Consider the following 15834-nt stretch of genomic DNA (forward strand, 5'->3'; position numbering starts at 1 on the left):
GTCATGGTACCCTTAGCCCTAGTATCAAGTCCCACCTATTAAAACAGGGAGAGACCTAGTCATTTAGTGGGTTATTCCTGGTAATAGACTTGTGTGAATGGGTCTTAGTTTTGAAGTGTCAGCACAGGTGTAAAGGCTGGTAAGTGAGTGATGTCCTATGGGCCCAGGCGTTGGGATACCAGTGGTAATACTGAAGCTGGCAGCTGTGCTTACTCACACACACACACACACACACAGAGCCCCAGCCAGAATCAGCTAGCTAATCCAGGGCTAACATATTTTACCTTTATAAGGAATCCTCTACTTTCCCCTGTTTTCTCTCATCACATGTGCCTGCTGGAGTTTGCCAATAAAACACAGTGACGTGTAGCAGCATTAGAGAGAGAGATAAAGAGAGATAAAGAGAGAGAGAACGAGCGAGAGAGAGATAGAGATAGAGAGAGAGAGAGAGGGGGGAGGAGAGATGAAGAGAGATAAGAGAGAGAGAGAACGAGCGAGAGAGAGAGAGAGGGGGAGGAGAGATGAAGAGCGATAAAGAGAGAGAGAGAGAGAGAGAGAGAGAGAGAGAGAGAGAGAGAGAGAGATAGAGAGAGAGAGAGAGAGACCAAGAGAGCACAAATGGCATCAGCAGCAGAAGCAGCCAGTCAGCCATCCAGGTTTTAAGAGTACCCTAGCGTCTCCTTCGGCATAAAAACATCTGCCGTCTCACGACTGTTATTTAAACTTTAATGTCACCCCGCCTCTCAGGCAAACGGGGGTAATCGCCGTTTCAGTTTGGCAATGGCGTTTAAGGGAAACTGATTGAGATATCCCCCGGGCGTTGAGAGCTTTGTGAGATACATTCATTATGGATGCTGCCGGCCCCCCGGATTTTCTATCACTGACACTTTTCTGATACTTTGCGGTGGGGGACTGATGGGAGAGGTAGGTAGTATTCTGAACATGTACCAGGGGTTGTTAGAGAACTTCACTCCTGTGTGGTGTAGAGTGAGACAGAAGAGGCCCCCATAGATTGTGTCGAGTCATTCTTACACTCAAAACTACTACTCTCAAAGTTGCATTAAAGCAACTTGTTCTTGCCAACTGACCCCGTCAAAGTCTATTCCCTAAACTCCTCCACCCACCCAAAAGCCCAACGCTTGGGAGAAACTCAGCAGGGAAGCCATGCGTAGAAAGAATATTACCAGTCCCCCAATGCTTCTGCATAAATCACATCAACATCAGCAAACATGACATTGTCATAAGCTAGTGCATCTCAAAACTGTCAGGTTGGAGGGAGTATAGAAATAGAATGACTAGATTTTATTGGGAGGGAGGCAGGGCTTCTTCACAGGGTTAAAGCACAGTCCCGGTCTAAGATCCAGTGCCAGCGTAGTGTGTTCCCCTTTAAGTGTGAATCTGTATGGTCATGCTCTGTAGGAAAGCTACCCTTGTACCTAATGCCCTGAGACCTGAAGGTTTCAGACACTGCACACCACACACACAGACAAGATTAGGAACCGTGCAGCCCAGTTAATACTCTCCCAGAACAATTTGTGCCCCCGAAATTACTTTTTACCTCACTGACAGACACTCAGAAAGCGATACACACTTCCGTAATGAGAGGCCAAATGAGGACCCATAAGCTGAAATCCACAGCCAGTTGAAATGTGTCATAAATTAGGGCTGGAGGTTGAACAGAGGACACTGATCTATTGCACTGGATACAAGACGGAACAGGAAGATCAGATCCTGTCGCTCATTGGGTAAGTTTGCCGTTTTTTTTTCTCTCAGGTTATTTTTCTTTCTTTTCACAGCTAATCCTGCCATTGTGGCCTAGACAGAATAAATTACACCAGGCATCTCTGAAGGCTCCAGGTAATACCCTGGCACGCCTCAATCATCGTCTCATCACTTTAACTGACGCCGAGCACAAACGGATCAAAGCCCCGTGCCTCGACAGAGATCCATCAGGACGATGAGTCATGTCCTCTCGGACACCAGAGGCGGGAAAGATTTTCAGCGCTGGAACGCCACGCTGTTATCCTGCGCCCAGCAGTCTACACGTTCCCAAATGGCACTCTCAGCGGGTGAGTCTACCGACAGCTGCCGAGCACAGCGTGACACGCTTATAAAACACAAAGGGCGTGAGTGTCTCTCAGCAGAGGACCTCACAGCATCTCCCTTCAGGGATATCATTCACTGTCATTCGCTAGGCTAGAATACCAGACATCAGTCACACACATTAGCCCTTTGGGGAGCCACAACATCATCATTAAAAGCCAAGAAAGACACAGTCAGAGCCCCAGGTGCAAGGAAGGAGAGTGTTACTGAAGTAGTTCAGAAGGAAAATAGTATCTTAAAAGTCTAATAGTTTTTTTCCCCATCCTGAGTACTGTGCACTTCTTATTTTTGGAGGGCTTTTGAAGGTGTGTTTGAATATAAAAACAAGCGATCCGTTTCAAGCGGACTCATTAAGTGGTTCCTGTAAGATGGTGCCACTTCACTTAAGTCACATCAGCACTCCTGGGAGGACCTACAGGACATATATCATTCAACAAATCAATAAAGACAACTACATCTATACAACAACCAAGAGGTCCAGCACTGAGCCTGTTCAGTAATCAAATCAAACTGAACAGGGGAGTGGAGGGAAACTAACACTCTGTCCAAAATGGCCGCCTTTTTTCTATATAGTGGCCTACTTTGCACTAAATAGGGAATTCCCTGCGATCAAAAGCAGTGCATTATAAATTGAATATGTGGTCTAAGGTCAAAAGTAGTGCACTCTATAGGGAATAGGGAACCATTGTGGATGCACCCTAAAAGAGGGACTGATTTGCCCTGTCCCTCTCTCCCTCTCAGTCTCCCTCACCTCACCCTCCCTCCCCCTCTCTCACCTGGCAGGTCGGAGAACAGCAGGATGCACTCGTTGAAGCCGTTGGCCAGCAGGCGGTCTCGGAGCTGCTGCAGGATGGCAACGCCGATGCAGAAGGGGAAGGAGCTGTTCCCCAGGAGCAGGGTGTCCCACAGGTGGAAGATCTTGTGCAGGGGGAAGACGTCTGTAGAGGAAGAGGGGGAGATCCAGCAATCATGCCAATTTATTTATAAAGCCTTTTCTACATCACCAGTTGTCACAAAGTGCTTTTACAGTACACAGACCTAGCCCATTAAAGGCAAGCAGAAGCAGAAACAGAAGGGAGAGAGCGAGGGAGAGGAGAGGAGAGGAGAGGAGAGGAGAGAGGGAGGGAGGGAGGGAGGTAGGGGTGAGAAGGAGGGATGAGAAAGAGACGGGAGGAGGAAAGGGAGAGCGATATGGGGATCGTTAAGAGGGGACCCAGGGAGACAAGAAAATAATGATTTACATTTCAGTCATTTGGCAGATGCTCTTAAACAGAGACTAAAAAAGTGCATTACAAGGTCCATTTAACAAGACAAACATATATCACGAATAATAATTGCAAGTACAACTTTAGTAGCAGTAAAACAAGTAAAAACATGGCAGCTATAAGAGCTTTTTTCAGGTTCTTTCAAACTCTAAGCACTTTACATTGCATAAGGCTGTATCGACAAGCATGCCGGTATACAGCATGGGCTGAAGGGGTACTGAGTGTCTGGCTGTCCAATAGCCCATATGAGGAGGAGTGATGAACACACTAATACTGCAGGACATCACACAGCTGTTTGCCATTGACCTGTGTGGAATGGGAAACCTACTGTATAGGTCTTGGTTCTGTTACGCCAAATACAACCGCTTCCTGTACCATCCCACGCTATATTTTTATTCCATTAAACGTTTGCTAATCTAATGTCCTCTACCTGTTCCTTAGAGGCTCTGACGCATACAGTACATTGGATCAAAACAACATCCACCTTTTAATGTCATAACCAGTTCCTAGAAGTGGATACTAGGCAGGCTGTATGTGTGAGTGGTAGGACTGGTGGAGGAGTAGGAGAGGAGTGGTAGGACTGGTGGAGAGGAGTGGGAGGGGAGTGGTAGGACTGGTGGAGAGAAGTGGTAGGACTGGTGGAGAGGAGTAGGAGAGGAGTGGTAGGACTGGTGGAGAGGAGTAGGAGAGGAGTGGTAGGACTGGTGGAGAGGAGTAGGAGGGGAGTGGTAGGACTGGTGGGAGAGGAGTGGTAGGACTGGTGGAGAGGAGTGGGAGGGGAGTGGTAGGACTGGTGGAGAGAAGTGGTAGGACTGGTGGAGAGGAGTAGGAGAGGAGTGGTAGGACTGGTGGAGAGGAGTAGGAGAGGAGTGGTAGGACTGGTGGAGAGGAGTAGGAGGGGAGTGGTAGGACTGGTGGGAGAGGAGTGGTAGGGGAGTGGTAGGACTGGTGGAGAGAAGTGGTAGGACTGGTGGAGAGGAGTAGGAGAGGAGTGGTAGGACTGGTGGAGAGGAGTAGGAGAGGAGTGGTAGGACTGGTGGAGAGGAGTAGGAGGGGAGTGGTAGGACTGGTGGGAGAGGAGTGGTAGGACTGGTGGAGAGGAGTAGGAGAGGAGTGGTGTGGTAGGACTGGTGGGAGAGGAGTGGTAGGACTGGTGGAGAGGAGTGGTAGGACTGGTGGAGAGGAGTGGTAGGACTGGTGGGAGAGGAGTGGTAGGACTGGTGGAGAGGAGTGGTAGGACTGGTGGATAGGAGTGGTAGGACTGGTGGAGAGGAGTGGTAGGACTGGTGGGAGAGGAGTAGGAGAGGAGTGGTGTGGTAGGACTGGTGGGAGAGGGGTGGTAGGACTTGTGGGAGAGGAGTGGTAGGACTGGTGGAGAGGAGTAGGAGAGGAGTGGTAGGACTGGTGGAGAGGAGTAGGAGGGGAGTGGTAGGACTGGTGGGAGAGGAGTGGTAGGACTGGTGGAGAGGAGTGGTAGGACTGGTGGGAGAGGAGTGGTAGGACTGGTGGAGAGGAGTGGTAGGACTGGTGGATAGGAGTGGTAGGACTGGTGGAGAGGAGTGGTAGGACTGGTGGGAGAGGAGTGGTAGGACTGGTGGAGAGGAGTGGTAGGACTGGTGGAGAGGAGTGGTAGGACTGGTGGAGAGGAGTGGTAGGACTGGTGGAGAGGAGTGGTAGGACTGGTTGGAGAGGAGTGGTAGGACTGGTGGAGAGGAGTAGGAGAGGAGTGGTGTGGTAGGACTGGTGGGAGAGGAGTGGTAGGACTTGTGGGAGAGGAGTGGTAGGACTGGTGGAGAGGAGTAGGAGAGGAGTGGTAGGACTGGTGGAGAGGAGTAGGAGGGGAGTGGTAGGACTGGTGGGAGAGGAGTGGTAGGACTGGTGGAGAGGAGTAGGAGAGGAGTGGTGTGGTAGGACTGGTGGGAGAGGAGTGGTAGGACTTGTGGGAGAGGAGTGGTAGGACTGGTGGAGAAGAGTGGTAGGACTGGTGGAGAGGAGTGGTAGGACTGGTGGAGAGGAGTGGTAGGACTGGTGGGAGAGGAGTGGTAGGACTGGTGGAGAGGAGTGGTAGGACTGGTGGATAGGAGTGGTAGGACTGGTGGAGAGGAGTGGTAGGACTGGTGGGAGAGGAGTGGTAGGACTGGTGGAGAGGAGTGGTAGGACTGGTGGAGAGGAGTGGTAGGACTGGTGGGAGAGGAGTGGTAGGATTGGTGGGAGAGGAGTGGTAGGATTGGTGGAGAGGAGTGGTAGGACTGGTTGGAGAGGAGTGGTAGGACTGGTGGAGAGGAGTAGGAGAGGAGTGGTGTGGTAGGACTGGTGGGAGAGGAGTGGTAGGACTTGTGGGAGAGGAGTGGTAGGACTGGTGGAGAGTAGGAGAGGAGTGGTAGGACTGGTGGAGAGGAGTAGGAGGGGAGTGGTAGGACTGGTGGGAGAGGAGTGGTAGGACTGGTGGAGAGGAGTGGTAGGACTGGTGGAGAGGAGTGGTAGGACTGGTGGGAGAGGAGTGGTAGGACTGGTGGAGAGGAGTGGTAGGACTGGTGGATAGGAGTGGTAGGACTGGTGGAGAGGAGTGGTAGGACTGGTGGGAGAGGAGTGGTAGGACTGGTGGAGAGGAGTGGTAGGACTGGTGGAGAGGAGTGGTAGGACTGGTGGGAGAGGAGTGGTAGGATTGGTGGGAGAGGAGTGGTAGGATTGGTGGAGAGGAGTGGTAGGACTGGTTGGAGAGGAGTGGTAGGACTGGTGGAGAGGAGTAGGAGAGGAGTGGTGTGGTAGGACTGGTGGGAGAGGAGTGGTAGGACTTGTGGGAGAGGAGTGGTAGGACTGGTGGAGAGGAGTAGGAGAGGAGTGGTAGGACTGGTGGAGAGGAGTAGGAGGGGAGTGGTAGGACTGGTGGGAGAGGAGTGGTAGGACTGGTGGAGAGGAGTAGGAGAGGAGTGGTAGGACTGGTGGAGAGGAGTAGGAGAGGAGTGGTAGGACTGGTGGAGAGGAGTAGGAGGGGAGTGGTAGGACTGGTGGGAGAGGAGTGGTAGGACTGGTGGAGAGGAGTAGGAGAGGAGTGGTGTGGTAGGACTGGTGGGAGAGGAGTGGTAGGACTGGTGGAGAGGAGTGGTAGGACTGGTGGAGAGGAGTGGTAGGACTGGTGGGAGAGGAGTGGTAGGACTGGTGGAGAGGAGTGGTAGGACTGGTGGATAGGAGTGGTAGGACTGGTGGAGAGGAGTGGTAGGACTGGTGGGAGAGGAGTAGGAGAGGAGTGGTGTGGTAGGACTGGTGGGAGAGGGGTGGTAGGACTTGTGGGAGAGGAGTGGTAGGACTGGTGGAGAGGAGTAGGAGAGGAGTGGTAGGACTGGTGGAGAGGAGTAGGAGGGGAGTGGTAGGACTGGTGGGAGAGGAGTGGTAGGACTGGTGGAGAGGAGTGGTAGGACTGGTGGGAGAGGAGTGGTAGGACTGGTGGAGAGGAGTGGTAGGACTGGTGGATAGGAGTGGTAGGACTGGTGGAGAGGAGTGGTAGGACTGGTGGGAGAGGAGTGGTAGGACTGGTGGAGAGGAGTGGTAGGACTGGTGGAGAGGAGTGGTAGGACTGGTGGAGAGGAGTGGTAGGACTGGTGGAGAGGAGTGGTAGGACTGGTTGGAGAGGAGTGGTAGGACTGGTGGAGAGGAGTAGGAGAGGAGTGGTGTGGTAGGACTGGTGGGAGAGGAGTGGTAGGACTTGTGGGAGAGGAGTGGTAGGACTGGTGGAGAGGAGTAGGAGAGGAGTGGTAGGACTGGTGGAGAGGAGTAGGAGGGGAGTGGTAGGACTGGTGGGAGAGGAGTGGTAGGACTGGTGGAGAGGAGTAGGAGAGGAGTGGTGTGGTAGGACTGGTGGGAGAGGAGTGGTAGGACTTGTGGGAGAGGAGTGGTAGGACTGGTGGAGAAGAGTGGTAGGACTGGTGGAGAGGAGTGGTAGGACTGGTGGAGAGGAGTGGTAGGACTGGTGGGAGAGGAGTGGTAGGACTGGTGGAGAGGAGTGGTAGGACTGGTGGATAGGAGTGGTAGGACTGGTGGAGAGGAGTGGTAGGACTGGTGGGAGAGGAGTGGTAGGACTGGTGGAGAGGAGTGGTAGGACTGGTGGAGAGGAGTGGTAGGACTGGTGGGAGAGGAGTGGTAGGATTGGTGGGAGAGGAGTGGTAGGATTGGTGGAGAGGAGTGGTAGGACTGGTTGGAGAGGAGTGGTAGGACTGGTGGAGAGGAGTAGGAGAGGAGTGGTGTGGTAGGACTGGTGGGAGAGGAGTGGTAGGACTTGTGGGAGAGGAGTGGTAGGACTGGTGGAGAGTAGGAGAGGAGTGGTAGGACTGGTGGAGAGGAGTAGGAGGGGAGTGGTAGGACTGGTGGGAGAGGAGTGGTAGGACTGGTGGAGAGGAGTGGTAGGACTGGTGGAGAGGAGTGGTAGGACTGGTGGGAGAGGAGTGGTAGGACTGGTGGAGAGGAGTGGTAGGACTGGTGGATAGGAGTGGTAGGACTGGTGGAGAGGAGTGGTAGGACTGGTGGGAGAGGAGTGGTAGGACTGGTGGAGAGGAGTGGTAGGACTGGTGGAGAGGAGTGGTAGGACTGGTGGGAGAGGAGTGGTAGGATTGGTGGGAGAGGAGTGGTAGGATTGGTGGAGAGGAGTGGTAGGACTGGTTGGAGAGGAGTGGTAGGACTGGTGGAGAGGAGTAGGAGAGGAGTGGTGTGGTAGGACTGGTGGGAGAGGAGTGGTAGGACTTGTGGGAGAGGAGTGGTAGGACTGGTGGAGAGGAGTAGGAGAGGAGTGGTAGGACTGGTGGAGAGGAGTAGGAGGGGAGTGGTAGGACTGGTGGGAGAGGAGTGGTAGGACTGGTGGAGAGGAGTAGGAGAGGAGTGGTGTGGTAGGACTGGTGGGAGAGGAGTGGTAGGACTTGTGGGAGAGGAGTGGTAGGACTGGTGGAGAAGAGTGGTAGGACTGGTGGAGAAGAGTGGTAGGACTGGTGGGAGAGGAGTGGTAGGACTGGTGGAGAGGAGTGGTAGGACTGGTGGAGAGGAGTGGTAGGACTGGTGGAGAGGAGTGGTAGGACTGGTGGGAGAGGAGTGGTAGGATTGGTGGGAGAGGAGTGGTAGGATTGGTGGAGAGGAGTGGTAGGACTGGTGGAGAGGAGTGGTAGGACTGGTGGGAGAGGAGTGGTAGGATTGGTGGGAGAGGAGTGGTAGGACTGGTGGGAGAGGAGTGGTAGGATTGGTGGGAGAGGAGTGGTAGGATTGGTGGAGAGGAGTGGTAGGACTGGTTGGAGAGGAGTGGTAGGACTGGTGGAGAGGAGTGGTAGGACTGGTGGAGAGGAGTAGGAGAGGAGTGGTGTGGTAGGACTGGTGGGAGAGGAGTGGTAGGACTTGTGGGAGAGGAGTGGTAGGACTGGTGGAGAGGAGTGGTAGGACTGGTGGAGAGGAGTGGTAGGACTGGTGGAGAGGAGTGGTAGGACTGGTGGAGAGGAGTGGTAGGACTGGTGGAGAGGAGTGGTAGGACTGGTGGGAGATGAGTGGTAGGACTGGTGGAGAGGAGTGGTAGGACTGGTGGAGAGGAGTGGTAGGACTGGTGGAGAGGAGTGATAGGACTGGTGGAGAGGAGTGGTAGGACTGGTGGGAGAGGAGTGGTAGGACTGGTGGAGAGGAGTAGGAGAGGAGTGGTGTGGTAGGACTGGTGGGAGAGGAGTGGTAGGACTTGTGGGAGAGGAGTGGTAGGACTGGTGGAGAGTAGGAGAGGAGTGGTAGGACTGGTGGAGAGGAGTAGGAGGGGAGTGGTAGGACTGGTGGGAGAGGAGTGGTAGGACTGGTGGAGAGGAGTGGTAGGACTGGTGGAGAGGAGTGGTAGGACTGGTGGGAGAGGAGTGGTAGGACTGGTGGAGAGGAGTGGTAGGACTGGTGGATAGGAGTGGTAGGACTGGTGGAGAGGAGTGGTAGGACTGGTGGGAGAGGAGTGGTAGGACTGGTGGAGAGGAGTGGTAGGACTGGTGGAGAGGAGTGGTAGGACTGGTGGAGAGGAGTGGTAGGACTGGTGGGAGAGGAGTGGTAGGATTGGTGGGAGAGGAGTGGTAGGATTGGTGGAGAGGAGTGGTAGGACTGGTTGGAGAGGAGTGGTAGGACTGGTGGAGAGGAGTAGGAGAGGAGTGGTGTGGTAGGACTGGTGGGAGAGGAGTGGTAGGACTTGTGGGAGAGGAGTGGTAGGACTGGTGGAGAGGAGTAGGAGAGGAGTGGTAGGACTGGTGGAGAGGAGTAGGAGGGGAGTGGTAGGACTGGTGGGAGAGGAGTGGTAGGACTGGTGGAGAGGAGTAGGAGAGGAGTGGTGTGGTAGGACTGGTGGGAGAGGAGTGGTAGGACTTGTGGGAGAGGAGTGGTAGGACTGGTGGAGAAGAGTGGTAGGACTGGTGGAGAAGAGTGGTAGGACTGGTGGGAGAGGAGTGGTAGGACTGGTGGAGAGGAGTGGTAGGACTGGTGGAGAGGAGTGGTAGGACTGGTGGAGAGGAGTGGTAGGACTGGTGGGAGAGGAGTGGTAGGATTGGTGGGAGAGGAGTGGTAGGATTGGTGGAGAGGAGTGGTAGGACTGGTGGAGAGGAGTGGTAGGACTGGTGGGAGAGGAGTGGTAGGATTGGTGGGAGAGGAGTGGTAGGACTGGTGGGAGAGGAGTGGTAGGATTGGTGGGAGAGGAGTGGTAGGATTGGTGGAGAGGAGTGGTAGGACTGGTTGGAGAGGAGTGGTAGGACTGGTGGAGAGGAGTGGTAGGACTGGTGGAGAGGAGTAGGAGAGGAGTGGTGTGGTAGGACTGGTGGGAGAGGAGTGGTAGGACTTGTGGGAGAGGAGTGGTAGGACTGGTGGAGAGGAGTGGTAGGACTGGTGGAGAGGAGTGGTAGGACTGGTGGAGAGGAGTGGTAGGACTGGTGGAGAGGAGTGGTAGGACTGGTGGAGAGGAGTGGTAGGACTGGTGGGAGATGAGTGGTAGGACTGGTGGAGAGGAGTGGTAGGACTGGTGGAGAGGAGTGGTAGGACTGGTGGAGAGGAGTGATAGGACTGGTGGAGAGGAGTGGTAGGACTGGTGGGAGAGGAGTGGTAGGACTGGTGGAGAGGAGTGGTAGGACTGGTGGAGAGGAGTAGGAGAGGAGTGGTGTGGTAGGACTGGTGGGAGAGGAGTGGTAGGACTGGTGGAGAGGAGTAGGAGAGGAGTGGTGTGGTAGGACTGGTGGGAGAGGTGTGGTAGGATTGGTGGGAGAGGAGTGGTAGGATTGGTGGGAGAGGAGTGGTAGGATTGGTGGAGAGGAGTGGTAGGACTGGTGGGAGAGGAGTGGTAGGACTGGTGGGAGAGGAGTGGTAGGATTGGTGGAGAGGAGTAGGAGAGGAGTGGTGTGGTAGGACTGGTGGGAGAGGTGTGGTAGGATTGGTGGGAGAGGAGTGGTAGGACTGGTAGGAGAGGAGTGGTAGGATTGGTGGAGAGGAGTGGTGTGGTAGGACTTGTGGGAGAGGTGTGGTAGGATTGGTGGGAGAGGAGTGGTAGGACTGGTAGGAGAGGAGTGGTTGGACTGGTGGGAGAGGAGTGGTAGGACTGGTGGGAGAGGAGTGGTAGGACTGGTGGTAGAGGAGTAGGAGAGGAGTGGTGTGGTAGGACTGGTGAGAGAGGTGTGGTAGGATTGGTGGGAGAGGAGTGCTAGGACTGGTAGGAGAGGAGTGGTAAGAGAGGAGTGGTAGGACTGGTACAGAGGAGTGGGAGCTAAGCCTTGGAGAATCCTGAGATTCTTCAGCACATTAACAGTCGACTGAGCAGCCGGTGGGTGTGAGTGACGGGCAGAGTGTGTGTGTGTGTGTGTGTGGAGGCAGGGAGATGGCCCTCAAACACTCTCCTAGGCTGGGTGCATTAGCAGTCAGGAAGTAGGATGGAGGAGAAGGGCGAGGGACTGACGCTGGTTTGGGAAGGATGGGGGCAGGCCTCACACTCAGAGCCCCTGGGAGCCGTGTGTCTATGTGGGTGGGCATGCTTGAGGATTCTCATGTGTGTCTTTGTATTTTAGAGACACTACACACACCGTGCTTTAGATGGTAGAGAGGCATTTTATGGAACTGCAAATGAAATAAAAATCTATGCAAAGCCCCAGACATTTACTGATGAATTTTCAACATTAAATGTAACAGTCACTCACCGGCCAGTTTTTTAGGTACACCACCCCGTTCACTAAAATGGATCGCTCCTACAGACAGTGAGTCATGTGGCCATGGTCTGCTATATAAAGCAGGCAGACAGGCATCGGGGCATTCAGTTACTGTTCGATTGAATGTTAGAATGGGCAAAATGAGTGACCTAAGCAACTTTGAGCGTGGTATGATTGACGGTGCCAGGTGCACCGGATCCAGTATTTCAGAAACGGCCGCCCTCCTGTTTCTTTTCACGCACGACAGTGTCTAGGGTTTACCGAGAATGGTGCGACAAACAAAAAACATCCAGTCAGTGGCAGTCCAGTGGGTGAAAACAGCTAGTTGATGAGAGAGGTAGAATGAGAATGGAAAGAATCGTGCAAGCTAACAGGCGGGCCACAAACAGACAAATAACAGCGCAGTACAACAGTGGTGTGCAGAACGGCATCTTGGAACGCACAACTCGTCGGTCCTTGTCACGGATGGGCTATTGCAGCAGTCGACCACACCGGGTTCCACTCCTATCAGCTAAAATCAAGAAGAAGCGGCTCTAGTGGGCACGCGATCACCAACACTGGACAATTGAGGAGTGGAAAGATATCACCTGGAACATGACAGTGAGTTCAGTTTACTTGAGTGGCCTGCGCAGTCCTCAAACCTCAACCCAACAGAGCATCTTTGGGATGAGATGGAACGGGCTGTTCGCAGCATGAATGTACCGCCGTCCAATCTGCAGCAACTGCGTGATGGCATCGCGTCAGCATGGAACAACATACCTGTGGAACGTTTCTAACACCTTGTAGAATACCCCAAAGAATTCAGCCTGTTCTGGAGGCAAAGGGGGGGGTCCAAGCCGGTACTAGATGGGTGTACCTAATAAACTGGCCATTCAGTGTATGTCTGCTAACTGACCATATGACTGATATAGTGTATTTTATGTCCCAAAATTAAATAGGAAAAACACTGAATTTTGTGTGTCATCTTATCAAACTCCAACTGAGATTAAAGTAATATAAACTAGATATTGTAATATTACTAGAGATGCCCTAACACTACTCTGTTTCAGAGTCCGCTATTCTTTGGCGACTATAGGATAAAGTGTAATGCTGCCACCTGCTGTTCACCTACTGCATGACACAGAACTGTAAAGCCTGAGTAGGCAAATTATGCTTTCATAGGCTACTTCAGTTAACGACTAGCCATATCTGTAATGTGATTGTCTTGTTGGCTGAATTCCAAATGGTATTCAGCCAGTAGACCAGAATGATGTCCACTCTTTATGTAGCCGTATAAAGGTTATAGGAAGATATTACCACAGAAGTAATAGACCAGCAGTAGATTAGAATAGAGGAGAATAGAGGAGATTAGAATAGAGGAGATTAGAGTAGATTAGAATAGAATAGATTAGAATAGAGTAGAGGAGAATAGAGGAGATTAGAATAGAGGAGAATAGAGTAGACTAGAATAGAGTAGACTAGAATAGAGTAGATTAGAATAGAGTAGACTAGAATAGATTCGAATAGAGTAGATTCTAATAGAGTAGATTAGAATAGAGTAGACTAGAATAGCCTTTATAGCAGCAGTCTCTGTGGTATAATATAAACCCAGTAGACTATAGAACCAGAATCTAATAGGGTTGGTATAAAGGTCACACTACTGTCAAAAGCTGCTAATCCTTACCGTACTTGAGGCTTTGACCTTTCCAAACTGCTCTGTTCTGAGTTCCAAACGCTGCTGACCCAACACCCTGTCAAGGTCTATAGAATATGGACACTCCCACATTCATAATAATAAAAAGAAGGTCAATAAAAAGAAAGTCAACTTACGTGTGAACATGGTGAGGAACCACGGAATGGCATAGAGCTGCAAGGGAAAGAGAGCGGATATAGTCAATGAAAGAAATCAATTCATGCATTTCTACTCTGTTCTATGCATTACAGTAGTATTCTTTATGGAACAGTCCTAGCTATACACGTTTGTTAGTGCACATTCCAACCCAAAACACATCAAATCAATGTCATACAAAATACACTAAACTGTTAGATCGATTTAACTTTTTCAGCCGAGACATTTCGTAAGTCAGCCACATCGGTCATACAAGGTTTGTCTGATCTGATTTCTGCTAAGTTTGCATTGCCTCTGGGTGTGTGTGTGTAAGTAAGTAAGTGAGTGAGTGGTGGCAATAAGGACAAACTGCTGAGTACTGGAAATGGAGAGACAGCTAACAATGACATCTCATTATCTCAATCACTTCTTCTCTCTCCCTCTCCCTCTCCCTCTCCCTCTCATAGGCGGAAGTGCATGGGTGTGATATTAAAAATGCAACTAACAACCACCTGTTCTGGGGGGGGGTATTGGAATTAAATGTATTTCAGCTGGTTAATTACTCAGAGCCTCGGCCTCAATTTGAGCAGTCTCCTCCACAGAGCCCTGGCTAAGCCTGATGGGATTAGTTGTAGTAGAAAGGTGTGAATGCCATCCAGGGGAGGGAGGGAGGGAAGGAAGGCCAAATTGAAACAGCCTAAATTGAACAACCGGGCCAGGGAGTCTAGCCTACGTGCTGCATGGTAGTAGTGGTCCTATGGTTTAAAGCATTACAGGAGGAGACTGCCACAATACACTGGACTGTACTGGACTGTATTGTAGACAAAGTAGTATTATATGACATTGTCTGTTGTTCTATAACCACCACAGCACACTGTACTAACTCTGCTTTGACACGTATACAGGGGAAATCAAACAGAGGGTTCGTGTTGTGGTTACTGGGTAGCCTAACATTTGGGCTTTTTATAGCCTACGTACAGATTTACTACTTTGGTAGAACAACACTCACAAAATCCCTCCATCTCTCCACATTCTCCGAACATCATATGTGAATTATTTATGGTTTGGATAAGACATCAAACATTAAAAGCTGTATCAACACACTGAGTTCAAATATTATTATCCCGACCAGACTGGGAAAATAATGTTTCAATCCCTTTGCCTTTGAAAGGGAAGTTAAATACAAATAAAACAGAGGTTCACAAGTGTCCAGATGACATCATTAGAACGCCACGCACTCGGTTAACCTCTGTGAAGAGGCGGCTTGGAAACTAATGTACAACAGCATCATTGCTTGACAATAAAGGAAGACCATAATAAGAAATCTGTTCAAGGTAATGCTTTGTAGCGGAATGCCTTTGTTCAAATCACTATGTAGACGTGGGCAGAAATGTTGATTCTTAGATGGTTTTAGTGTATGACTTTCTTTATTTTCCTAAAGTGACATGTCAAACCCACACAGGAAAACCTGTGGAACATCTAATTGTGATTATTTTCTTCCCACAGTAAGTGTTTTCAGACAGGGACAGCCACATCTAATCACCATGGTTTCACTGATATATGGTCTGTGGTTTCATGGTTTCAGGTTGTCATTGTAAATGAGAAATGGTGCTAAACTGACCCACCTGGTTAAATAAAGGTTAAATCTGAACTTTGAACAATGTCAGTGTTTCATTCAGTAGCGGAGTAACACACGTTATCAAACACTTCCACCATCCATCTTTAAAAACCGGGCACCATAAAATACCTGGCTCCTATTTGATAGACTCAGCCTTTCTCTGGAAGAGGTCCCCAGGGCTGGTCCACCGAGGTGACGCACATTCATCAGCCCGATAACGACTTGGGTAGCGCCTGTAGCGCCTTTAACCTTGCTATGGTATATACACTGCTCAAAAAAATAAAGGGAACACTTATACAACACAATGTAACTCCAAGTCAATCACACTTCTGTGAAATCAAACTGTCCACTTAGGAAGCAACACTGATTGACAATAAATTTCACATGCTGTTGTGCAAATGGAATAGACAACAGGTGGAAATTATAGGCAATTAGCAAGACACCCCCCAATAAAGGACTGGTTTTGCAGGTGTTGACCACAGACCACTTCTCAGTTCCTATGCTTCCTGGCTGATGTTTTGGTCACTTTTGAATGCTGGCGGTGCTTTCACTCTAGTGGTAGCATGAGACGGAGTCTACAACCCACACAAGTGGCTCAGGTAGTGCAGCTCATCCAGGATGGCACATCAATGCGAGCTGTGGCAAGAAGGTTTGCTGTGTCTGTCAGCGTAGTGTCCAGAGCATGGAGGCGCTACCACGAGACAGGCCAGTACATCAGGAGACGTGGAGGAGGCCGTAGGAGGGTAACAACCCAGCAGCAGGACTGCTACCTCCGCCTTTGTGCAAGGAGGAGCAGGAGGAGCACTGCCAGAGCCCTGCAAAATGACCTCCAGCAGGCCACAAATGTGCATGTGTCTGCTCAAACGG

At 51.3% G+C, this 15834-nt stretch overlaps 1 protein-coding gene across 1 annotated transcript in view; it reads right to left on the reverse strand.

Annotated features, from left to right (window-relative positions):
• Positions 1-2879: 2879 nt before the first annotated feature.
• LOC311123929 (TBC domain-containing protein kinase-like protein) overlaps positions 2880-15834 on the reverse strand; it is a gene marked incomplete at its 3' end in the record, with an annotated part of 33320 nt that continues 20365 nt past the window's right edge. Inside the window, exons 21-22 of the mRNA XM_084198149.1 lie at positions 13352-13388; positions 2880-3041 (exon numbers count right to left, since the gene is read on the reverse strand). Coding sequence (XP_084054275.1) covers positions 2880-3041; positions 13352-13388 — 199 coding nt within the window. The remainder of the gene's footprint in view (positions 3042-13351; positions 13389-15834) is intronic.

Source organism: Coregonus lavaretus (genome assembly GCF_964263955.1).
Source record: "Coregonus lavaretus genome assembly, contig: HAP1_SCAFFOLD_1616, whole genome shotgun sequence".
Classification (NCBI taxonomy): domain Eukaryota; kingdom Metazoa; phylum Chordata; class Actinopteri; order Salmoniformes; family Salmonidae; genus Coregonus; species Coregonus lavaretus.